The 25,300-nt window shown below is 47.4% G+C and overlaps 1 protein-coding gene across 2 annotated transcripts in view; it reads left to right on the top strand.

Annotated features, from left to right (window-relative positions):
• The window catches only part of Map3k9 (mitogen-activated protein kinase kinase kinase 9), a 68,312-nt gene that overhangs the window by 8,015 nt on the left and 34,997 nt on the right, over positions 1–25,300 (top strand). For both annotated transcript variants that reach the window (XM_087554300.1, NM_001100872.1), the window contains 1 exon segment: positions 891–1,304. In XM_087554300.1, the coding sequence (XP_087410426.1) occupies positions 891–1,304 (414 nt within the window).

Below are 25,300 nucleotides of genomic sequence, written 5' to 3'. Positions count from 1 at the left end.
GAAAATAATTTTATGATTCAAGGTTAGCCCAACATGGAGAACTGAATTAGAGCGTCATAGCATTGGGAAGGCTGAGAACCAGTGCTCTGGACTTTCTTTCCATCATATTCTGCATGGCTGTTAGAGTTGGTGTCCTTTTCACAAAACTCCCCTTCTAAAGGGTGCATAAATGGCCCCTGTTGCTTCTAGAGTAACTTTAAGCCCTTCAGAATTGCTCTAAACTTACTGCCCTTTGGTCCTCCCAACAAGGCTCGAGCCTTACCTCTTATCCTGTACGTGCAGTCCAGCTGCTGTGGACTTGTTGATGCCTTTCCCGTAGCATGTGCCCTTCCTTCTCTGCCTAGATTGTCCTTTCCCACATCCCTTTCATTGTCAGATAAGATTCCTCTCTACTCTTCTCTAGGACCCTTCTCATGTGTCTATTTTCCACTCACCCCTCCCCATCCCATTGAGGGAGTTAGTACCCTCATTTATCTGCTGACCATACACATTTCTACAGAAGCTGTTTGCAAACCAGACTGTAGCCACTGTGTGTGCTTACCCTGGGTTGTTGTCTCTCACCACCAAGAGCAAATGAACCTAGGCAGTTTTCAGAAAAGGTTGTCCCAGAATTCCCTTGAATTAAAGTAGGGTAGCCTTGGTACAAGATTCTACCGATAATCCAAGTAGGATCACTTTATAGACCCATCGGGCGTCTGCTATTGGCCACTCACTAAGAGTAAATGCACATGAAGTTAACCACCGTCTCTACCACTTATGGAGTTTACTTTTGTAGTGGGGAGACAGGGAGGTCTCGTTTACCGACCACGGCTGTATTTGCCCATCCAGTAGAAGCGTGCTTAGGCGTATGGCGTCCCAAGTATACGGCTGACTCTGTCTTCCTCTTTCAGTGTTGGAGATTGATTTTGCGGAGCTAACCCTGGAGGAGATCATCGGCATTGGAGGCTTTGGGAAAGTCTATCGTGCTTTCTGGGTAGGTGACGAGGTGGCCGTGAAAGCAGCTCGCCACGACCCTGATGAGGACATCAGCCAGACCATAGAGAATGTTCGCCAAGAGGCCAAGCTCTTTGCCATGCTGAAACACCCGAACATCATTGCCCTCAGAGGGGTGTGCCTGAAGGAACCCAACCTCTGCTTGGTCATGGAGTTCGCTCGTGGAGGGCCTCTGAACAGAGTGTTGTCTGGGAAGAGGGTTCCCCCGGACATCCTGGTGAACTGGGCCGTGCAGATCGCCAGAGGGATGAACTACCTACATGATGAGGCGATCGTGCCCGTCATCCACCGAGACCTTAAGTCCAGCAACAGTGAGTGTGGAGAGCTGGGCTGGGGAGAACAGCATAGCCTCAGTCTGAGGCTTTGTGAGGGTAGGCCTGGGTTCCCTGGAGCCTTGCATCAAAGCATTTGACCATTGTTGAGTGGCCATGTGGACAAAGAGGAATGAGATACTTGGGCAGTTTGGGGTAACTGTGGTCTGATAGCAGCAGGCAGAGTTGTCAGTGTTTGAGTCTCAGATTTATTTCCTACGTGTAAGCACCAAAAGCAGATACCGCCTTTCTGGAGCAGCCAAGAAGGCAGGCCTCTTGTTTTACCCCATACCTCAGCTCACTGGAAATGGAGGATCGGGAGAAGGACTGTGTGTTTAACTGAGACCCCGTGGAGAGCGTGACCTGCCTAGTGTTTTAGGCCTCCTGTTAGCCCAGGGGTGCTATTAATGAATTCTGTAACTAGTGTGTAATTGCAGGGAACAGAGAAGTAACTGTGTATTAACTACATGGGATCCATAAACTTGGCTGTGAAGTGGGTGTTAGGTATAATTAAGTGATAAGTTGGTAGAGACTCCAGTCTTGCACATGGGCTGGCAGGACAGCTAGGAATATGCTTCTTGGTGCTCTGGCTTGTCCAAACTGACTGCAGAGGGGACCCAAGTGACCTGTGGTGTGTACTTAAGATATTTTGAGGACCCAGAGAGAAGGGTATTTCAGGTGAAGGACTTTGGGGTGGTGGTGACTTAGGCCCTTGGGTCTACTCTCTGTATATGAGCCCAGAAGTTCTGCTTTGAGCCCAGAAGTTCTTCAGACTTTGATTTTATCCGTGCTGTTCCTAACATGGCTTATTTTTCTGTGGCTGCCTTTGTGAGTCTACAATTTGTATTTGTAGAAAATGCAAAAGAAGTGAGGCACAAGCATTTTTTATTCTTTCCTTAGTGAGAATGGGTATTTCTTTATTTCTTTTCTTTGGTTTTTTTTTTTTTGTTGTTGTTGTTTTGTTTTGTTTTTTTCCTTTTTTTTTTTGGAGTTGGGAACCGAACCCAGGGCCTTGCGCTTGCTAGGCAAGCGCTCTACCACTGAACTAAATCCCCAACCCCTGTTTGTTTGTTTTGAGACAGGTTTCTCTTCTTTGTGTAGCCCTGACTGTCCTGGGACTTGCTTTGTAGACCAGGTTGATCTCAAGATCTACCTGCCTTTTCCTTCAGAGTGCTGGCATTAAAGGATGTGCACCACTGCTCAGCTAAGGACAGGTGTGTCGTTTGGCCTATCCTACCAGACATTTAAGAAGCGTGTGTGCATGTGTGTATGTGTATATAAAAATAAATCTATTTCTATGTGGATATAGATGGCTAGATTACACTTTGCAATAGCTTTAAAATGGCCTTTATTTCCTTTATCCCTTTGGTCTGTACTCTCTTCCCCCTTAATAATAGAAAACTTTTTTTCTGAGGATATGAATAACTAGGTATAGACTTCAACAGTGAGTGTGAAGATTTGAGTTATGAGGTAAAATCTCATTTCCCCCCTTCTCTTTGCTGTGATTTTAGGTTTTTATCATCTTGTCACCAAAATTTTGTTCTTTAAATACATTAACTGAATTGAAACTTTCGGTGACTGGGTTCAGCCCAGAGCTTTCTTTGTGTGGTGGGATAAGAGGCAGCAGATGCACTGGTAGAAACTGAATTCTCTCTAGCCTTTCTTACATCCTTACCGTTCAGAGAGAGCTAGGCAGGGCCCAGTCATGTTATGGAATTTGGCCCACTGAGGAATCTGGGCCAGGATAATGGAAGTGTAGAAGTTTACAATTTCTTTGGTCAAGTTTAAACTTTGACCACAATCTGAAGCTAGACATAGAAGGTTTTACCTTCTATAAGGTGAAAACAAGCCTCTTGTGAAGAAGACCTTGCCTTGCTAAGTCGTGCTGTTTGTAGGAGAGGGCAGAGTTTGCATGCCTCTTTCCAGAAGCCAGGGTTCTAGTTCTGTCAGCTCTTGAAAGCAGAGAGCCTGTGGGAAGGTGTGGGCTTCTTGTAGGAGTATTTTAAAGGACTTTGTCAAGACAGAACATGGTATCTCCCTGTTGGTGCCAATGTCGGAATAGGCTGCAGATCTTACATGTGAGCAGGGGTCGTGTGTGTGGTGTTTGCCTGGGATTGGGATGCAGCCAATGACACCATCCTTGTCCCCTGTTGCCATCCTTGCAGAAATGGGATGCCACCATTTCACCCATTGTCCCCATCTTGGGAGCCGTGACTTCTTGTTTTGTAGACATGGGGCACTCTTTTGTTTTCTTTGTTAGGGTTTACAGAGCATTAGATTTTTGGCATGGTCACATGAGGGCAGGATACCAGAAAGTCTATGTTAGTTGAGTTTGAACTACTCAAGAGCAGCATGGCTGTCTGTGGTAGCCATCAACCACACTGTTATGAAGTCTTAGGAAAAGGTGGCTGGTTAGATGTTTTATTATCTCGGTCACCTGCGTCAGTCATTTGCTGTTCCCGGTAGCGGGATGTGTCTGGGGTACAGTATTCTTTGTTAGTATGCAACTGCCATTGGGTGTAGGTTGAACTCTGAATGCAGCAACTCAGAGAGACCCTCACCTGCCTTTGAAAAGAGGATTCAGGGCAGCTGCGCAGTGCGTCCAGAGCTCCAGGCTCCTAGTTCTTGTTGGTATCATTCCAGCACCTGGCTTCCATCCTCACTGGCTGCTTCTGGTCCAAGATGGCCATGAAGGGCACCCATTATTTGATTCACAAGCCTGAAGGAGGAGGAAAAGCGGAAGCACAGAAATCTGCCTCCCCAGCTGAGTCCATGCCCAGTAGCTTCCCAGAGGCCCCTTTAAAACCCACTTTCTTACATTAATTGGCCAGAATGTGCTAGCTGAAGAAGGCGCTTGGAAAGAGAAAGATTGCCCACTAATAATCAGGGTCTGTTAGCACAGATGAGCATAGGTTATAGAAGAAGCATCCAGCGGCCTTCTCTGTGGAGGCTTTGTAGAGAGAAAAACCCTTATCTTAGATTTTAGTATCACAGTCAAGGAAGTTAGCCAGGCAACTTAGTTAGTTAGACAAACATCTTTTAAAATTAATGTCTTGTGCTTCTTGTACTTGTAAAAAGTCACTGCCTATAAACGTGGGTCTGTGTCACTGGAGAGGAGACCAGCTACTTGTTACCAGAGGTACTGGAGAATGATGACCTGTTGAAGGAAGTCTTATCTTTTATGGGTAGATGGATGTGAAGATTTTGTGTGGTAGGTGGTTTGGCATGAAGGTGTTGAACAAAGTCACAGTTGACCAGTTCCATAAAATGTCAGGGTGTGGCTGGTGAGGTGACCTAGCAGGTAGTGGCACCTGCTACAAAACTTGATGACCTGAGTTCAAGTCCTGGGACCCACGTGGTGAAAGGAGAGAACTGACTCCCAGAGGAGACAGACAGACAGACAGACAGATACACACACACACACACACACACACACACACACACACACACACACACCCCACAGAGGCACAGAGACAAAGGCAGAGACACACATGAACACAGGATGTGTGTGTGGCCTGAGTTGCAAGAGAAGCAGCCAGTCAAATTACACAATGCAAACAGGGCTAATGGTACGAAGGGTTTGGTAAGTAATTCAAAGTCCATGCACACACACACACACACACACACACACACACACACACACACATCCTGTGTTCATGTGTGTTTCGTACCACTTCTCTTAAGGCTCACAAGTTAAGGGAGCTGAGGAGTTTTCTTACAGCTTGGGACCTCAACAGCTGTCTTCTTCGTGGCCTCACACCCGAGTGTACCCGGGCTAGACACTGGCCAAAGTCTCTGCCTGCATTTGTGTAGGACTTTGCATGGCTGACAGTTTGCTGACCCACCCACCACAGCTGACTCCAGCATTTTGTTCCTGTTCTTCTGATAGGTAACATTCCTGCCTGTGGATGGAGCAGGTAAGGCACAGGCATCCTGGACAGGGTCAGTGTGGCCTCACGCTTGCCTGGAAGATGAAGACTACCCTTAAATGCCTGGTAATGGTAGCACAGGCCTTTGCTTCCAGCACTTGGTGGGCAGAAGCAGGTGGATCTCTGAGTTCAAGGTTAACCTGCTCTATTAGAGAGAGTTCTAGGACAGCCAAAGCTACACAGAGAAACCCTGTCTTGAAACAAACAAACAAAAACGAACAAGCAAAGCAGAATTCCTGTAGGAGAGTAACTAAGAAACCACACAGCCTTGCAGAGTGGATATGGGATTCAGCAAAGGATCATGTGCAGAACCAGCCCCTCCTCTTTCTCGGGAGGTAGGCAGGCACCCCTTGTATAGGGTGTTTGCCTCCAGAATGGATATACATGCAGGCAAGATAGCTCAGCATGAAATGTTCTTGTGACCCACACCTAACCTGAGTTCTGCCATGTGAAGGTGGAAAATGAGAAGCGACGCTGTGTGCTTTGCCTTTGCTCTCTCTATGCATAGGTGATGTGCACACGAGTGTGCACCCACACATACACATACCGAATACATAAAAGTACATAATAATGAAGTCTTAAACAAAACCAAAGAACACACGTGCACTAAGACGCCCCAGTGCCACAGCACTGTGGATCTCTCTCAGGCCTTCTAACTGGGGTTCATCGCTACACTGAACCCCCTCTTAAGGAGTCAGAAAATACCAGATTTTTATGATTTTATTGGGAAAAATAATACAAATAGTAACAAAACTTAGGCTTATCTTTTGGTCTCAGGAGGCTGTACTGAAGTTTAGCTAGTGGCTCCTAGGCATGTTCCAGAGCACTGTGTTTGGTTGATGGGAGGTACTTGCTGCAGCCAAAATATGTATGCACTCGAGTAAAGCTGAGTGAGGCAGGCAAGAAGCCGGATGACCGTGACTGCTGGAGAAAGCAGTGTGGCCAGTGGCCTGCCTTGCAGAGGTGCTGGTTTTCCCTTTCCCAGTCCTTCCTGGCTCTCTTCTACAGAGCTGCCTGCTTACCTGCTCACCTGCTTACAGTCCCTCCAGCCTCCCTCCCTGTCTCTCTCTTTTGTTTTGGTAGCTCTGTTGACTGAACCCAGGGCCGCGGGTAGCACTTTACCACTGAGCGACACCCATAGGCCCTGGCTTTCTTCTGTGTTAGGAGTATGGCAGCAAGCCGGAACATAGGCTTAGGCTCTGCCCTAAGGAATTTCATGTGGGGTCAGAGAGAAGGACCTTGATTAAACCAAACTCACACAAAAGTTTAAAGTCAAAGCTAGTGGGGACAAGAAGGTTGGTGGGGACATTAGTAGAATGGGAAAGATGATCAAGGTCGAGGCCTCACGAGGAGCGTTGTGGGATTTTCTGGGGCCCTTTGCAGGAAAGTGGTCTGAGGAGGAAAGCAGTTGGTGCCTAGAAAGTGGGGTGAGAAGGTTCTGGAAGGAGAGACCTCCACACCCATGTGAGACTGTAGCTTGGCAAGGCAATCAGTGCCATTGGCAATCCCTTTGGATTCTTTTACTTCAGTTCTTAACTGTGACCAACAGAGCTGAGGACCTACGGGGCCTCAGTGGGGACATTGAACTCTTGGGACCCTCGCCTCTGTTTCTCTAGAACCCTACTTGCTTTCCTTTTCTGCTTTCGTCCTTCAGAGGCTTTGCAGGTGTCACAGTGGGGCAGGGGGTAGTTTTAGTCGTTGGGCATCATTTAGGCACCAGTAAAGCCTGCATTGGAGGTGAGGCAGGAGGTTGCCTTGTAAGGAGGATGGTGGGAAGGATTTCTGGGCTTCAGTCGGAGACTATGATGTCAGGTGAATCTTAAAAGCCTTTTCCTTGCCCCTCTGTCTTCAAATTTAAGCTGCCACTGCCCTGAGAGGTAAAGATACTATTTCCAGTCCCATCCCTATATTCTCTATAGATAGAACAAGCAGTGACCGCCATTTTCAGATGACCTAGGGCTTGTCATCGCTCAAGGTCAAGATTGATTATAAGAAAAGAGCCTGCTTGACCCTTTCTCCTCTTTCCTTCACATCTCCTGGGTAATTTTCAATCCTCAACTTGGTGCTTCAGCTTATTCTCTCTGTGATGTAGTTCACTGTTGCTTGTGGACACAAAGCCATGAGATCATCAGTCTGGTGCAATCAGAAAAATATAGCCACTTCCATAGGCCCAGAGATCTTTACACGGAGTCCCCAGTGCGACCCTGGAAGTGGTTTTCATGTAGAACTACACTCGGTTCCTCTCAGTCAGTTAGGATTGTTAACATAGGGCCTCTCTACTCTGGAACCTGTGCAGTTTTAGGGCGAGAAGGTTTAGGTCTTATTAATACAAGTATCAGAGATGGTCACAAGTGCTCATCATTAGAGCGACCTTAACCTGGGCATTTGTTGTAGAGGTGGCCTGGGGTGGTGGAGGAGTGTGAGGGCCAGTTGCACCCTTGAGCTGACAGGCTAGTATGTGCTGTTGAGAGCTCCTTGCCGTGCACCTGGAGGCCCCAGCTCCTCCTCCGTGAAATGAGAGGTCTGGGTAAGACAGGGCTGAGGTCCTTCCCCCGAGTAGAGTGAGTGTCAGTGTCGTTGGGAGCAGGTAGTGACCTGCATCCACAGCAGACGCAGTGTGTCCAGATTCGCCTGTTTCAGGGCTCCTAGCAGGGTCTGGGTCCCCTGAAAGAGACCCTTTGCTGAATGGTTAATGGAGAAAGAGTTGACAGGAGCCTGCAATGCTCCTCTGTCCCCATTGCTTCTCAGGCTGTGACAGATGGCATTGCTGGGACAGAAGATGCTCTGGTCACATGGATCATGATGGGATTTATACCAGATCAAGGACAGTTGTCATCCTGAGCAGGGCACAGTTAGTTCACTGCCACTTCTGTCCTTGGAGCTAAGCAAGGCCTTCGGTGGCCCGGTTGGCCCTTGCTTTGATTTACGTTTGCCTCGTGCACTCTGAGTCAGCCCAGCCTCCTCGAGTGGACTCAGGACCATATGCATGCTTTACTTGTGCTTTCCCGTGTTCTCGTCACCGTAATTTCCGGAGGACCTGGGGCCCTGTGCGGGGCACCGTGTGAGTAGCAGGAATTAGATGTATTGTAAGCTGACTTGTGGCTTCCTTCCTTTTCCTACCTCCCCAGGTTTTACTCTCTTTGTGGGAGGTTGGAGGTTTGATGGAAAGAACAACGGCTTTGGGGTCAGATAGATTTGGAATTGTCTTGATTGATTTTTTTTTTTTTTTTTTGTCAGCTTGACACAAGCCAGGGCTGTCTGAGAAGAGGGGACGTCAATTTAGAAAATGCCTCCAACAGATTGGGCTCTAGGCACATGTGTGGGCATTTTCTTGATTAATGACTGATGTGGGAGGGCCCAAACCACTGTGAGTGGTGCCACCCTGGGCAGGTGGTCCTGGGTTATTAAGAAAGCAGGTTGAGTGAACTGAGTATGAACAAGGCGTATGCTCCTCCGTGGTCTCAGCCTCAGCTCCTGCCTTCAGGTCCCTGCTCGAGTTCCTGCTCTAAGTTCTCTTGAGGATGGACTGTGCCTGGATTCGTAGCAAACAAACCCCTTTCTCCCCAAGTTACTTTTGGCTTTGATGTTTATCACAGCGACATAAAACAAATAAGGACAGAACAAACGCTTTCACATATGAACTAATGCTGTCCAGGGATTGTACCTATAAACTGTGGGCAACATAGAAGACAGTAGCCATGTGGAACAAGGTGACTGAACCAGGCACAGACATCATGTTCAGTAAATTTCCCCCCCCCCCAAAAAAAAAAAGTAGGAGAAACTCACCCACATCGGTGATCATTTAGGCTGACCCAGGCTGTAGTTGGACCCAGGGTGTAGTTTCACTGTCTTACAGGCACAAGCAGGTTTGTTTCCTCAGAAGCTGCATGAAGTGCTAGATCTCACCACTTCCCGGCGATGGTCTTCTTGGGGAAGAGCCCTATGATTCTTGTTTCTTCTGGACTCAGCCTTAACCTGAGTTCTTGGTCACTCAGGTCTTGTCTGTTAGGACTGTAGTTGGTCTGATGGAGTGAGATGGCTGGCCAGTTTCTGACTCTGCTGGAACCCCATCTGATGATTAACGTACTTTCACTCCAGGACAAAGGCAGGGGTCTCTCTCCCCTGCCCCCCCTCCTTGGCTGCTGCAGTCTGCTGTGAGGTCACATCTGGCAGTCCCATGTACAGTGGTTCTATAGTCCCTTAAGACTTGGAAGTCACCAGGGCAGGCTAAGCTCTGTTTCTTTCACTGTTTTTGTGGTTTATTCTAGAAGAGAGGCTAGTGTGTTTGGCTGTTTCCTTCCCTGTGTGTAACAGCTCTGTGTCATACAGTGTTCCCCAGGTCTGTGGTGCACTGTAGCTACTAGCTGCCCCAGAAATGGTCATGGTTTTAAGCACTATAGAGTCCAGGCCTCTGTTTTCCCATGTGTGCTCCACACAGGGACATCCTTCAAACCTGATGTCTTTCTTAGAGCCCCGTGTTAGGCTGTGAACCCCCCTTTCCTGTGGAGATGACTCATGAGCTGTAGCTGAGTCTGACTTTGTGTCCCCTCTGGCTCTGCTCGCTGAGGACCTTGTATGGAGGACATAGTCTGTGTGCCTTTGTTTTTGCAAATGTGAACTAGGGATAATTATAATGTCACCTGTCTAATTGCACAGGATGGGGTGAGCATTAGAAGGGACTGCCTAGGTGAGCTCAGGGCAGTGCCTGACACCCCGTGAGCTCTGGCTCTCCTCCTGTGGACCATTAAGCCTGCCTTCAGTTGTGACCTCAGCTGTGACCTCTGCTTCACAGCATTTCCAGCTCACTTCGTGTTGGTGCCTTTGGAATTTTGTCTTGGACTTGGACTCTATTCTGTGCTTTGGTGTGCTCTCTCCAAGACAGCACAAAAATTGACAAGCAAAGAAATCAGTCACTATCCAGCCTAAACCCCAAGTTTACTTCTAAGAAATAAATTGGAGTAAAAATTTCTCTCTCTTTTTGATATTTTTTTTCTATGAAAATGTAAGAATTTCAATAGGATTTTTTATCATCTTTGTTATTTTCTTCTTTTAAGAATTTTCTAATCCAAATTCTTGACAACAAATGCATTTCTGGCTTTCCTCTTATTCTTTCCTCTTCCCTAGTATTGTGTATATTATGTAGCAACTGGCCCACAGCCGTCCTGGTGATTAGCATCGTTAATCCTTAAGAAATCTTACTCCCACCTCTTTCCGTAGTTCCTTTCTATCTAGCTATGTCTGTCTGTCTGCCTGTCTGCCTGCCTGCCTGTCTGTCTGCTGTCTGGCTCCCTTCCTTTCTCCCCCTTTTTCTTCCTTACTTCATTTCCCTGTCCCTTTCCCCCCACCCCCCATAGTCTCTGTAGTCCTGGCTAGCCTGGAACTTACTATGTAGACCAGGCTGGCCTTGAACTCAGACATTTCCCAGCCTCAGCCTCCTGAGTGCTGGGATTAAAAGCTTGACACTGTGCCTGCCTTGCCTTTGCCTTTGGTTTCCTTTCCATAAACTTTTTGGGAGCCTGGGACTCTGAGGAAGGTGTTTCTTGGATTGCCTTGCGTAGTCACAAGCCTTAGTGTTTGCCTCTTGTCTTGCCCACAGGGCAGGATTGTTCACACATCCCTCAGAGCCATCAGGGCAGCAGGGCACCTTCAATGGCTAATCCCAATAACCGTCATCGGTGGGTCTTTGTGATGGTTTGCAAGTGAATGTGCCACAAAGCAACGGAACAGCTGAAAGTGTCCATGGGAATCCAGTGAGCAGACCCTACTGTCTGCCTCTTTACACGCAGTTCCCCTATTCCTGTATGCATGCCTCTTCTCCTGTCAAGTCACAGTATACTTGCTGCCTGAATATTCAGTTGTCGGTTTCTGCATCCTGCTAATTGTAGGAGGAAGACGAAATGAACTGTGGGTAGGAAATAGTGATAAGTCTTCGTTTTCAGTCATTCTTGTGTTTATTGATATGAGTAGTTTATAGAGCTTCTCAGCTGTGATCAGAAGCTGAGTAACACAGTCATTCAGGTGGTGTTTCTTAGTCCCATGGTGACACTTTAAATTCTTCTAATTAATTGTTCGTGTGAGTGTGTGTGTGTGTGTGTGTGTGTGTGTGTGTGTGTGCGCGCGCGCGCGCGCGAGCGTGCATGTGTATTTTTCATTTTTCCTGCACACATGACTACCTGCAGAGGTCAGAAGAGGTGTTGGAGTCTCAGGAACTGGAGTCGCAGATGTTTGTGAGCCTCTGGGAAACGGAACCTGAGTCCTGTGCAAGAGCAACAGGGCTTTTCACCGCTGGGCTTCTCCCCAGCCCCACTCTTTCAGTCCTTATGTTGCCCAGAGCACAGCTAGGTCCAAAGTGTTGCTGCTAACGGTGGGAAGAGGAATCAGGAAGGGTGAGCCTCATACGGCCAAGGTCAGTGTGGGGACTAAAGTGTGTGAGTCCGTGGTTGGGAACACAGAGGTCAGCGCCTTCTTTACTGCGCTCTGTGGAAGGGTCAGATGCTCATTGCTCTTGTGGGTAGAACGATTTTTATGAAAAAAGGTTTTAATTGTTCAGACCGTAGACTCCTGGCTCCTGTACATAGGGACAGGAGTGCTGGGGTAGAGGAGTGATTGTCTCAGCTTTTGGCTCAGTTGTATAAAACCCTCACATCCCCTTCTGCCCAGACCCCTTGCCCCAGGTCTGGCCAAAAGCACAATCGTGAATCTCAGTTTCCATTTCTCCTGGACCAAAGTTGCTTTTACATATGGCTCTCCAAAAGCTGGGCTAATGTTTCTGGTTACCATGCTACTTCTGTCCTTACTTTATTAGGCTTTTGTTTTCACTTGAGTTTGTGTTGTAGTTTTGTTTTTTATTTAGTCCAAGAAGGTATAGATAGGTTTCAGATAATTGTTTATGGAATTAAAAAAAAAACCTGAAAAGTAATGTAAACACTGAATGGAGTTTGGCCACCTTTCTTAGAGACTGGGGTCATGGGAGCAGTGTCTTCTCAGACCAGTGTGGCTGTGCCTCAGGGAGGAGAGCCAGCCGATGCCCTGCAGTGCCCACTCGTGGATTAATGCTGTGAGAGAAAACTTTGACTTCAGCATTCATTCCTAATGCTTCCATTTGGGCTGTTGCTGTTGTATCTGGGGACCATGAGGTCTGAAGGTGGCAGAGGTGCCTGGGTGGGTGGGTGGGGTACTCCTGTAGTTTAGAGACCCCCAAGACAGGTTTAAATTCCAGGTCAAACTACATCATATTGGATTCTGGGTCAAAGAGGTGTCCTGCAACTACAAAACCTCCTACTGCACCTTACCCCAGAGCATAATGAACTCCATCCAGGCACGAAAGAGCTCCGGACTCAGGCTCTGCCATTGTCTTGCTGTCTGCTCTTAGGCAAAGCATTCAAAGCCCTGAGCTCAGTTTTCTCTAATCTAAAACGAGGAAACTGCCATCAGTCTCAGTGTGGGTATCTCAGGTAGATACTGTGTCACGTCAGAATGTTTTGTTGTTGCTGTTGCTTTGCGATGTGGCCCCGGGTCGCCCAGGCTGATCTGGGACTCACTAGGCTGCTGAGGATGGCCTGGGCTCTGCCTCTGCCTCAAGTACTGAGATCTCATGCATGTGCCACCACACCTGACTGATGAGGTGAAACCCCAAAGAACAAATACAGAATATGCTTATTCCTCACCTTGATCTCCCGACTATCCTGCTTAATGATGTCTGTGTGATGGTAAGTTGAGGAAAATGGACATAGTGTCACATCTGAAAGAAACACCTCTGGGGAAACTTGCCTCTGCAGTAGGATTCCCACTGACACCCTCTCCGTGTGTCAGGTCTCTTCCCTTTTTGCCATGCACCTTCTTTTTCAGTTAATTACATTTATTTGTTGATAGTTTTATACACATATGTAAAGTGTTCTGATTACTGTCCTTTCCCAATGTATTTATCCCCCACCCATCACTATCTAGATTCATATCTTGTTTTTTTTTGTTTTTGTTTTGTTTTGTTTTGTTTATTTTGTGACCCATTGATTTTAACCAGGACTGTGTTAAAATCCATTTGGAACTATGCCTCACTGGTAGGAACACAACTGAAGACAGTAAATGCCCATATCCCAGAATCTGTTCTTAGCCAATAGTGTACCCTTAAGGGGATAAGCTTCTTGAGCTCCTCCTGGACCCACTCCTGACTGTCGGTGAGCCCAGTTTGGTGCAGACCCAATGAAACAACTAGAGATGGTGTCAGTTCATAATTGCCCAGAAGATGGAGTTTCACTACCCTTCTCATATCTTCTAGCTCTTTAGATTCTGTTTGTCTGCCGTCTCTTCTGCAGTGTTCCCTAGCCTTAGAAGGGATGGTATAAATGTCTTGCTTAGGACTGAGCAGTCACCATTGACTGGTGAGCTCCTTGAGCAGCTGTGTCTTTGCAGTCACTGTAAATCTTTTGGAAAGAAGGGTTTACTGCTTAAGGCTGAGAGTAACTCTTGTCTGGGAGCATACATAGCTGGTAGGCAGTTCTTGTTTGTTTGTTTTATACTGCATTTACAAATCTAAGCATGGGTTTACAACCCACAGCTGGGCCTTAAATCCAGTCAGAGAGGGAATGATTATGCTAAGAATGCTGGTTACCAGAGTTGTTCAGTTGTGTACACTTCGCTGTCTGTTTGCTGCTGTCGTTGGTAAGGTTCATAGCTGGTCTGACTGGTGATACCTTTTCTCTCTCAGCAACCTGCTGATATCTTCTGCCACTATGACAGCCAGCCAGCAGGAAGAAGCTTCTGTGTCTTCTAGCTTGGCTTCTTTATCCTTATAATTGAGGTGTATAGGTCTGAGGCAATAGGATCTAATTGTCTAGTTTGATGGGTAACCAAGAGGGGTGGCAGGAGTCTCTAAGACTTCTTCAGCCATACCTGGAACTGAAATTTTTGTTTAATTATCAATGGCTTATAGAAGCACCATTATTAATAGAACTTTTCAGGGTATCTCTCTGTGTGTATGTGTGTGTGTGTGTGTGTGTGTGTGTGTGTGTGTGTGTATCTTTTGAAATTGGGTTATAAGATATTACATTTTGCTAAATTAAATATTTTTTTTTCTTTTTTCTTTTTTTCGGAGCTGGGGACCGAACCCAGGGCCTTGCGCTCGCTAGGCAAGCGCTCTACCGCTGAGCTAAATCCCCAACCCCTAAATTAAATATTTATCATTCCCCTCTCCCTGTTCTTCCTCCAGGTTCTCCCATGCCCTACCTCAAATTTTTGACCTCATACATACATGCACACACATATGCATACACCTATAAATATATAAATAAAGCCTGCTGAGTCTGATTAGTGTTGCTTGCATGCGTATTTCATGGATGACCACTTGGTATTGGATAACCAACCAGGGGCCTCATCCTTGGAAAAACTAATTCATTCATTCATTCTTTCTCTCTCTCTCCTCCCTCTCTCCCCCCTCCCCCTTACACACACACACACACACACACACACACACACACACAGAGCAGTCACTGGTTGCCTATAGTTCTTTTGTTTAGAATGGAAGTCTGTGAGGTTTCCTCTTTCCACATTGGCATGTCCATTGGTGTGGTCTTTGTTTGGGTCTTGTTTAGGCAGCCATATTGTTTAGATATTAAAGGTACAGCTTCCCTGTTCTGCCTGCTTGCCTGCCTGCCTGCCTGCCTCCCTCCCTCTCTCCTTCCCTCCCCCACCTTTCTTTCTTTCTTTCTTTCTTTCTTTCTTTCTTTCTTTCTTTCTTTCTTTCTTTCTTTCTCTTTCTCTCTCTCTCTCTCTCTCTCTCTCTTTCTTTCTTTCTTTCTCTTTCTCTCTCTCTCTCTCTCTCTCTCTCTTTCTTTCTTTCTTTCTTTCATGTATATGAGTACACTGTAGCTGTCTTCTGACACACCAGAAGAGGGCATCGGATCTCATTACAGATGGTTGTGAGCCATTATGTGTTTGCTGGGATTTGAACTCAAGACCTCAGGAAGAGCAGTCAGTGCTCTTAACCACTGAGCCTTCCCTGTTATTTCCAGGAGACATAGACTCACAGCAGATTTCTTGGTCCTCTGTCTCTTACAATCTTCCTACCTCTTTTTCCTAGATATCCTTGAGCTCCAGGTGACGGCGTTGTGTTGTATCACCAGGTCCGGGCACCCCATGGCCAGTGAGTTTGATCTTTATGCTCTGAGCAGTTGTGGGTTCCTGAAATGCTCTCTATAAACTGTAAAGAAAACCTTCTTTTTTTTTTTTTTTTTTTTTTGGAGCTGGGGACCGAACCCAGGGCCTTGCGCTTCCTAGGTAAGCGCTCTACCACTGAGCTAAATCCCCAGCCCCAAGAAAACCTTCTTGATGACTCGTTGAGAGCTTTCCTTGCCCATGAGCGTAGGATAGATATGCAGATTGCAGTTCTAAATCATACTGGGTTAGTAAAGTGGTAACAGGAGGTTCTCCTCAAAGACCCATGACCTCACTAGCTCCCGGGTAGTAAACCAGGTTTTTAGTACCAGGCATGACATATTTCCCTTTTATTGAGTGGGTTTTAAATCCAGTTAACTTCTGTTACTAACAAGTTAAGGGTTCCACTACTGCACCCTAGGAATCTCTTAATGCTGTTATTGTTCCCTGTACCCCTTAGATACTCTCTTTCTTTCTTTCTTTCTTTCTTTCTTTCTTTCTTTCTTTCTTTCTTTCTCTCTCTCTCTCTCTCTTTCTTTCTCTCTCTTTCTTTCTTTTCTTTCTGTTTTTTTTTGTTTTGTTTTTTTGTTTTTTTGACTTTCCTCCATGACTCATCTCCTTACTACTAAAAGAAATATTTTTTTTTCTTTTCTATTTTTCGGAGCTAGGGACCGAACCCAGGGCCTTGCACTTGGTAGGCAAGCGCTCTACCACTGAGCTAAATCCCCAACCCCCTAAAAGAAATATTTTAAGATCCTTCTTTTCACCTGAGAGTTTGTTTGTGGACAGGGAATAAGAACATTAGAACATTTCCTTAGCAGTTTTGAGTCTGTTTGTTAAGCCTAGCTGCATTCCCACATGGAGTAAAACATAGACTATCCTCTTCTGCCCTGGATACTCTACCTAAAGAATCAGTATGATTTTGAGTTTGCCTAACATGCTAGTTGGACATTTTGGTTACTTATGGTAGGGCTCCAATAAGGAAGCAGATTGCTCCTGTGGAGCTGGGCTAAGCCAACACACCCAGGGACTGCCTCTTGGGAAACAGGGCTTGTCATGGAGATGTCATGGAGATTCCACAGCATAATGTGAAGGACAGTGAGTGAGGAAAGCTTGCGGCTGGTCTCCCTGCTCTTGGACAGAGAGGATAAGGAGGATTCATAGGAAAGCTTACTCTGTGTGCTACAAACTTCCACAGCCATTAAAGGCACACAGTGGTTCAGAATGGTACCTCCCAGTGTTTTGAACCTTTGGATCTGGGCCTCCTTGCTCCTGAGGTCTGTGGTATCTGTGGTATATGGCACGGCTTCCACAGCCTTCAGATCCTTTCCCTTCTCCATCTCCTGGGTGATGTGCAGGTGACAGCCTGGAGCATTTGCCTTGTGTGTGAGCTATGGTTCTTAACCAGTTTGGTTACCTGACAAGTCTTCATGAACAAGGGGTGTGCTTGCTATTGTGCTGCTATTGTAGGAAATGCAGTGTGTCACCTGTCATCTGCATAGGTATTCCTTCCTCCCACTCTTTCTGTCCTCTGGAGGCAGACTGGGTCAACACACCCAGACACCCAGACAACTGTGTGGCACAGAACAAAATAGTTTTCTAAAGGTGTATAGCTTTACAGTCGGCAGGAGGAGAATTCAGAGCAAGGCCTTGGTTGGGGAATTGGGATGAGATTTAGGTGGTATTGGTAATAGGGAGGGTGGGTAACAGGGACAGGGGCTTGCCCCAACCGTGGTGTTGATTGATGTTATGCTGCAAAACAGGACATTCCCAAACATGAAACATTGAACGAGAACATATACTTCCACATAGATAAGTTTTTTATGTAGACAGCTTGTCTTCATGTAGCCCGTTTCAGTGCTGTGGGTTTTGTATCAAGTAGTCTGGCCTTGGACGAAGTCCTCAATGTCTGAACCCATTTTTTCTGTAATGAGGACAGCCCAGCATTAGCTGGTCAGCTCAGCATCGTAACGAAGAGTAAGTGAAGTTGTGGGTGTAAGTTATTAACGTAATACCTGACACCAAGCAAATGCTCCTTTACCACAGATTTTATTTCGAGGAGTAGCTGCTTCTCTAGCAGCAGCAGATAGAACTAAATTTTCACTTGTCATCTACTGTTTTCATTACCATGGCTTCAATATCAGCTAGCCGGAGTAAGAGCTGTTTATTATGTTTGCAGGGCCCTGGGTCAGGGATTTGTAAGGCTCAGTAGGATGTCTTGTCCCTACTTCTTGGTGTCCTTGGCTTTAGCTGCAAAGACTTAGAGTGAGGCCACAGGTAGAGAAACTGTTCCCTGTCAGTGTGGGGCCTCGGCCAGGAGGTTTTGAAGGCTAGGATCATGGCCGTGGCCTTCTCAAGGCCTTCATCTTCTATGGCAGCTCAAGGTTGTAAGCAAAAGTACTCACAGACAAGGTAGAGTCTGCACCGTCTTCTCTGGACAGAACTTAGAAGCTGTAAGAACCATTTCTATGAACTCCATGGTTATGAGGAGAGTCCAGCCCTCAGCAGAAGTGCTGAAGTCATACTGGAGAGAAGCACAGGCGATGGGGAACTCGGGTGAGCATGAACGTGCATTCTGTGCTCACCAAGGAAGCAGAGCTTGGAGTTGCAAGATCTTGGGGAGTCTGTGCATCAGCCACACACTGTGTGTCATCGTGCCAGGAAAGAGGAACATGCTGACAAAACCACTGGGGGTCCGGTTTGCTTCCTCTTTCATAGTTATTCTTATCCTGTTTATAGCTGGGTGTGTCAGGTCTGAAAGAGTAGGGCTGCCCCTACTCAGTCCAAGCTAGGAGCGTGGGAGAAGGAAGCAGGACAGGAAGGTGTGTGAGGTGATTCTTCCCCTCCATTAAGACAGTGGCTGCTGGGAGCCCTGCTCCTTCTCCCCACTAGTGATGTCTGTGTCTAGCTGGGCTCACAGTGCAAGCCTCAGCTGTGTTATCTGGACTTAATTTACACAGAATAGCAATGATTGTAGATGTCTAAACTGACATCTTTTGGAGCAGTTATATTTTAGGATGAGAGAGAGGGAGGGAGGAGATACACGCTGGGAGACAGAGCTGGGGAGCTGACTGAGCTGGGAGACTGGGGATCTGGCACTGCTTTTCTGTTTGGATCACAAGCAGCTTCTTCTCAGCAGGGTGGGAGCCACAGGAAGGGCTACAGTGGCTAAGGAGATGAAAGTAAAGTCCCCATGGGAAGCTGGGGCTGGCCAGAGCCACTTTTCAGGGCTGATGAATTTCAACCTATAAATACATCAGTTCCCCATGCTGTCTCCTGCCCTCCAGCTCAGTAAGGCTGTGAAAATCCACACTACGCTGTTGAGTCGGGCGGCAAGCCCAGGTGTGGCACGTGATGAAGGTGCGCTCTTTCTTCATTTCTCATGCTCGGTCCACATGTGTATGCTCTCCATGGCACATGCCAGACCTGAGTTGGGAGCTGTGGATGAAAAAATGCAAAAAAAAGAGGAAGGACATGGCTACTCCTAAAGTATGGAGGAGATTTGCATTGTAGACACAGGGAGAAAGCAGACAGACACAAGAGTCTAGGCTGAACGTGGCCAGCAGACTGAACCAGACCATGAGAAGAGAGAGGAGCCACCAACCAAGAGAGGCAACCTGGGGCCATGAGGCCAAGAAGGCTGCATAGCTAAAATGGCTGAGTTACACAGGGATCAGATTAGGGGAAGGAAGTGGAAACCCAGCTCCTGGGAGGGAGAGGTTTAGGATAGGGGTGGGAGGGGGTGAGGGAGTGGGATCAGAAGTGCTGGGAGGAGCCACAAATACTGAGGGATGCTGGGAGAGCTGGGCAGCATCAGCTTTGACACATTAGTAGGCACCTGAGCCATTGGTCCTAGGTTTCTAACAGGATGGAAGGATGGAGTAAGGAAATCTGTTTTTTGTGAGTGTATGAATGGATGGCATGACTGCTCCATGGCTCTAAGGGAAGGTTTTTATTGTAGACAAGAGAGGAGAGAGGCGGGGCTGGGGATTTAGCTCAGTGGTAGAGCGCTTACCTAGGAAGCGCAAGGCCCTGGGTTCGGTCCCCAGCTCCGAAAAAAAAGAACCAAAAAAAAAAAAAAAAGAGAGGAGAGAGGCAGGGAGGGAGGGAGGGAGGGAGGGAGGGAGAGAGAGAAAGAGAGAGAGAAAGAAAGAATATGAATGAATATTTGTCACTACTCTCTAGAGGCTAGAGTCTAGAGTCACTGGGTAAGACAATATTTTAGAAAAGAGAACAGGTAATTTGATGGTGATTTGTCACAGGTGGAAGGCAGTGGATCTTGGTGGGAAAGGGTAGTGAGATAGGAATTGACAAAGCCACGGGACCTTAGAGGTCAGTAGGGAATGAGAGATGGGTCAGTCTTGTAGCCTGTCGTATGAAGAACTGATGGGAGAAGATTGTGGAAGTCAAGATGGAGGAGGTCCTGGATTGACAGTGTATGTTTTGATCCTTAGCTGTGTTGGGCCTGCAGGTTGCACATTCCCATCATGAGAGTAGCCTTCTCGGGGGCGGGGGTGGGGAAGCAGGCCTTCTGCATGGTTCCTTCTTATGCTTGCATCTGCGAGCATCTTAGACTGGCAGCCAGTACAACACTGGTGTGTTGATGGTTTGCCTAGTTTGCCGGGTAGAGCTTGTTGTGTAGGTTTTCTAGATCTGGCATACTACTCACAGCAGACTCAAACCTTCTCCAATGGCTTCACGCCTGGCGTTGAGAACCTTGTTTGTCCTGCCCATAAACACTGTTGTGCTATTAACGTATACTTGTCCTGAATTGTGCCTGGATGGAGAAATGTCTGCCAGCGAGCATTTTCCACCAGACCTGGGCAGACTTATGAGACTCACAAACACTTGCTTTTAACCTAGGTATTCAAGTACTTTGCTTTTAGGCTCACACCCTCAGAGTTCCGGTAGAAGGGTCTTTGCCCTCAGGAGCAGAATTAGGGTCAGTAATAACTTTGTTTCTCTGTTAATTCTCTTCCTTTCTAAACGTAAGTTTTCTTTCTTCACCTCATCAATGAGAATCACCTGTCACCTGGACAGTGCCTGGCAGAAAGCCACCTGCAGGGATGGTGTGTCCAGCAGGGTTGTGAGCACTCGTTTGTTTAATCCCAAACTTCAGGTTTAGAGGAGGTTTCTGCTCAGTTTTATGTAATCCGAGACTGCCCCAGGAGAATAAGAGGGTCCCAGTGCTGTAGATAAGCAGAGGGTATTGTAGAGGCGGAACTGCTCAATGACTGACCTGCGATGAGGAGCTTTGTAGGGCTCTAGGGAAGCACAGCCTCGGTGCCAGAGTAACACCAGGCCTGGCTCTTAGAGGTGAAAAAGACTTCACGTTGAGTCCCGGCTTTCTCGTGGGCTGCTATGCAGCCTGCAGGGATACCAGAAAGTGTGGGTCAGGCACCATGTACGGGAATGCTTCCAGTGTACCCGGGATTCAGAAGCTGTGCAAGACAGTAGCCACTGCTCTCATCGAGTGACTTAAAGCTTGACGTTAGTATAGCTACATGTGAAATGCGATGCGTTAGACTGTGTGGATAAACATAGTGGACTCCATCACACAGAGCTCTCCAGGGTACGCATCTCACAGTACGTCTTTCAGATGCTTTATCCACGACAGAAGACAGACAGAATAGTCAGAATTTAAATTGAACTATTTATTTTTACATACTCCTCTTTTATTATAATGTAGTTATAATTAGTATTAAATTGCTGACTATTGTGTGAATGAGTGAGTGTGTGTGTGTGTGTGAGTGTGTGTGTGCATGTGTGTGTGTGTGTGAGAATGAGTGAGTGTGAGTGCATATGTGAGTGTGTGTGTGAGTGTGAGTGTGTGTGTGTCTTTTCTGGGTTTGTATGTGCACATGCATGTCACGGTGCACACGTGTGTGTCAGAGGCTAACCTCAGGTGTTAGTCTTCCCCTTCCACCGTATTTGAGATAGAGTCTCTTGTTAGCTGGCCTGTGAGCTCCTAGGGATCCTCCTGGCTCTCCTCCCATCTTCCCCTAGGAGCCCTGGGATTACACATGCTTGCTCTATGCGCCTTCCCTTGGCACGGCTTCTGGGGGTTCAGACTCAGACACTCTTACTTTCAAGGCAAGTACATTCACTCACGGAGCCATTCCCCCAGCCCCTATATCTTTTGCACATAATTTTTGTTGCTGCTTAGTTGGGGTTGAACTTAGGGCCCGTGCACACTAACAAGTGCTGTACTACTGAGATGTGTGTCTAATTTTGAGTAGCACACGGGTAACGATGGAAAAAAGACAAAGCATGTCACTGTTGCTTAGGTATCTGTTTCACATTAATAGCATAATTAATTAAATGTAAAGTTTAATATTGCAATGTCTCTTTAAGGCCAAACAGAACTGTAGCTAGACACAGTGGCATGTACTGTATTCCCAGCTACTTGGGTGTCTGAGGCAGGAGGATGTCAAGAGCTGAGGAGTTAAAGGCTAGCTAGTGTTCACTGGTTGACAGTAAATGGCCTCCAAAAAGCATGACAGAGACTGAGCAGATCGGTTCCTGCCTGTAGTCCCAGTACTTAAGAGGCAGAAGCAGAAGTATCAGGAGATCAAGACCATCCTTGGCTCATAGTGTGAGGTAACAGCCAGCCAGGGACACATTGGGTTTCTTTTTACACCAAAACCAAAACCAAACCACACTAACAAACGAGGAAAGTTAGAAAGAACTAAACCATGTACATGGCTTATAAGAGATAGCGAAGGTCTCAGGCTCTCTCTGGCTAGTGAAACATCTTCCTTTTCAGCTCACAGGGCATAGCATGGCGCCTGATTCACTTGGACTTTCAGTATACAGACATTTTTATACAAAAAGGTTTATACCAAAACTTATTATAGATTGTGACATAATACTTTAAAAATATACACTGAAGCATATGTTTCAGGTTGGTTCACTTCACAGCAGCACAGAGGGCTCTGCGCGTCTCTTCTAAGATCTCGTTTGCCAGGATGTTGCTTTTGCTTAGACGTGGAACTTTAATCCACATATGCTGTGCTTTGAATGTGAAATGTCCCTCGCAGGCTCATGTGTCCGAACAGTCAGGCCTCAGCTGCGGTCTGAAGCCTTTCGGACACTGAGTGTAGATGGCAGGCACTGGACCACAGGGTGGGGTTAGAGATATGTAACCTGGGCCCGGTTCCTGCCTATGCTCTGTTCTTCCTGAGTGCTGATCCTGTGGACGCCATGCCTTGTACTCCTGCCGTCATGGACTGCTTCCCCTGAGCCATGAGCCAGAGTAGACCTTCCCCCATGAAGTTGTTTCTGTCCAGTGTTCTGCCACAGCAGTGAGAACAGCCATGACCCAGAACGTTAGTCTCGAGAAATGAAGTCGTAAATGAAGTCATTTCACCACTGTTTAGGTCAAGCCCCCTAGAACTGACTTGCTGAGGAATGTGGGAGAGTTTGAAGTTGTCAGTGCAGATGCCATAGAGCACTGTAAGCAGAGCTTAACGGGCTGTTCTGGTGGAAGCTCTGAAGAGCAGAGTTTATATAGAAATGCAGACAGCAGGCTGGTCCCATGTTTTAGAGGGGGAAAAGACTACTTTTGTGGTTAGTGTTTTTGTCAACTTGGCACAAGCTTGAGCTATCTGAGAAGAGGGAATGTCAGTTGAGAAAATGCCTCCATCAAATTAGCCGGTAGAGGGCTTGGTCCTCTGTGGGTGGTGTCACCCAGGGGCAAGTGGTCCTGGATTGTGTAAGGAAGCAGGTTGAGCAAGCCACGAGAAGCAATCCAGTAAGCAGCACACCTCCATGGTCTCTGTTTCAGTTCTTGCCTCTACGGTCCTGTCTTGAGCTCCTGCCCTACTTGTCCTTCCTGAGGGACTGTGAACTGTAAGGTGAAGTAAGCCCTTCTTCCAGTTGTCTTTGGTTGTGGCGTTTGTCACCACGGTAGAAACCTAACCGGGCTGGTGCAGCATCTCTGTTCTACTCTGCGGGCTCTGGGGTGTGGCCCTGGCCCAGTGGTCCTAGATTGCTGTCACTTTCCCCTCCCAGACCACACAGTGTAGGGGTGAGTAAAGACAAAGGGCCAAAGGCCCTCAGCTGCATGCCATGGCTAGTTAACTGCTGGTTAACACCCATAGTTAACTGGCTTCCATTGGACTGACTGCATCATGCTGTAAGTCACCATGCCCTTCTGGAGGTGTATATCAGTGGTTCCTGTCACTGTGCAGGGAGAGAAAACAACTGTGGTGACCAGCGGTGGGTCACAGATGTTTAGGCTCTTCTTGACATTAATCCAGGCCTTCATCATAGGCTGCTAAACTGCTAGTGCCTCAGTGGTTTCTGCTTTGATCTCAGTTTGGCTTCTCTCACAGACAGTGCTGACTCCAGCCTTCTGCTTTAACCCTCACTTTCAGCTCACTCTCAGTTGTTAGCACTGCTGGAGTTGGAGGCATAGGGACACCTGTGGACAGGAAAGGCAACAGGCAGGTAGCTGCCTCAGGGGCTGTGATATGCTACTGAATGGCTGTATGTGTCTACAGAAAGTGTGGACATTTCTCCTGGTTTTCACATGCTGGTGGTGTATCAGTGGACTGTGAGCTCCCTGTAACTGTTCTCTTACAGGCTGGGCATGGCAGCGGCACACACGTTTAATCCCAACACTTCGGACACAGGCAGGCAGAGATCTGTGAGTTCCAGGATGGCCAGGGCTACACAGAGAAACCGTGTCTCCAAAACCCAAAACCACCACCACCACCACCACCACCACCACCACCACCACCACCACCACCACCACCACCAACAACAACAACAACAACAAAAGAGTGTCCTATTAGGGCCGCACACTTTACCATGGTAACCTGGAGCCTTGACTGAGAACTCTGTTATATCTGGCTTCTGCTTTTCCTGTGGACCAGCCTGTGTGAATTCCAGGCTCCATTTTTGAAAGTAGGCTTAGTAATACACCTGCCTTCCTGTTCATTGAGAGGATTAAAGATGATGATAGGTGTAAATCACTTAGTGCAGAACCTGGCACCGAGGCCCCATAACCCTTAGCTGGGCTGTTTTCTCTTCTAACTCTAAGTTTAAGTAGCATCATAGAGACATTTTTTCTAAACAGAAAGGACATATGTAAAAAGTTAGAAACCATTAGTATATCTTCTTCAGTGCCTGAGGAGATTTGAAAGAAATATTTCATGATACTCTGATTGTGTTGACTCAGTCGAGAACACTTTTATCCAGTGCCCCGTCTGTGACCCATGCTGGAGAGGCCATTACACCAACTCTGCTCCATCTGAGACCCAGGGAAAGGTCTTTGCATCGAGCACTCTTGGCTTTGTTCCTATCTGTTTGTCTGTCTGTTCCAAGAAGGGGTGGACCCTTAGTGCCCAGAGACTCCATTTTCTCCACCCCCGCCCCCAGGTCTGGATGCTTGTGGGGAAGCCTAGCTTTGCTGGCTGTGCAGGTGGGACTCCGGGAGACTCTGCTGACATGAACTGGACTAGGGCCTCAGCCGCTGCTGGCCTCTCCCTGCTGTGCTCAGGCAGGACCACACCTCTGCTGGAGCCTGGAGTCAGGGAGTCTAGGCAGTGAATCATTTGCCCAGTAAGCAAGTCTGCTCTCTCTTGGCCATGCCTAAAGGGATAGAGTGGGCAGAGGGCCAGCACCGGGAGAGGCTGGGGGATGTGCTCTGGCTGAATGTTGTGCCTGGTGGTGGGCCCTGGCCAGGCTCTCTTGTTGGGCTTTTGCTGAGTCAGTGCAGACAGGTCGCTCCATGTTAGCAGCTGCTCTGTGGGTACTCACGGCTTTGGGGTGTGGCCGGGGCTCTAGCTTACCCCTCTTCTTCCTTTGGAGACTTTGTGGTGCAGGAATGAAATGTCTCAGATGTCAACTTGGGTGCCCTAAAGGCTGCAGAGGTGAGGGCATGAGCTTTTTGCTTTTCCTCTGGCATAGAGT

Source organism: Rattus norvegicus, chromosome 6 (genome assembly GCF_021556685.1).
Source record: "Rattus norvegicus strain SHRSP/BbbUtx chromosome 6, alternate assembly SHRSP_T2T, whole genome shotgun sequence".
NCBI classification, from domain to species: domain Eukaryota; kingdom Metazoa; phylum Chordata; class Mammalia; order Rodentia; family Muridae; genus Rattus; species Rattus norvegicus.
This window is presented reverse-complemented; position numbering and strand designations above follow the sequence as displayed.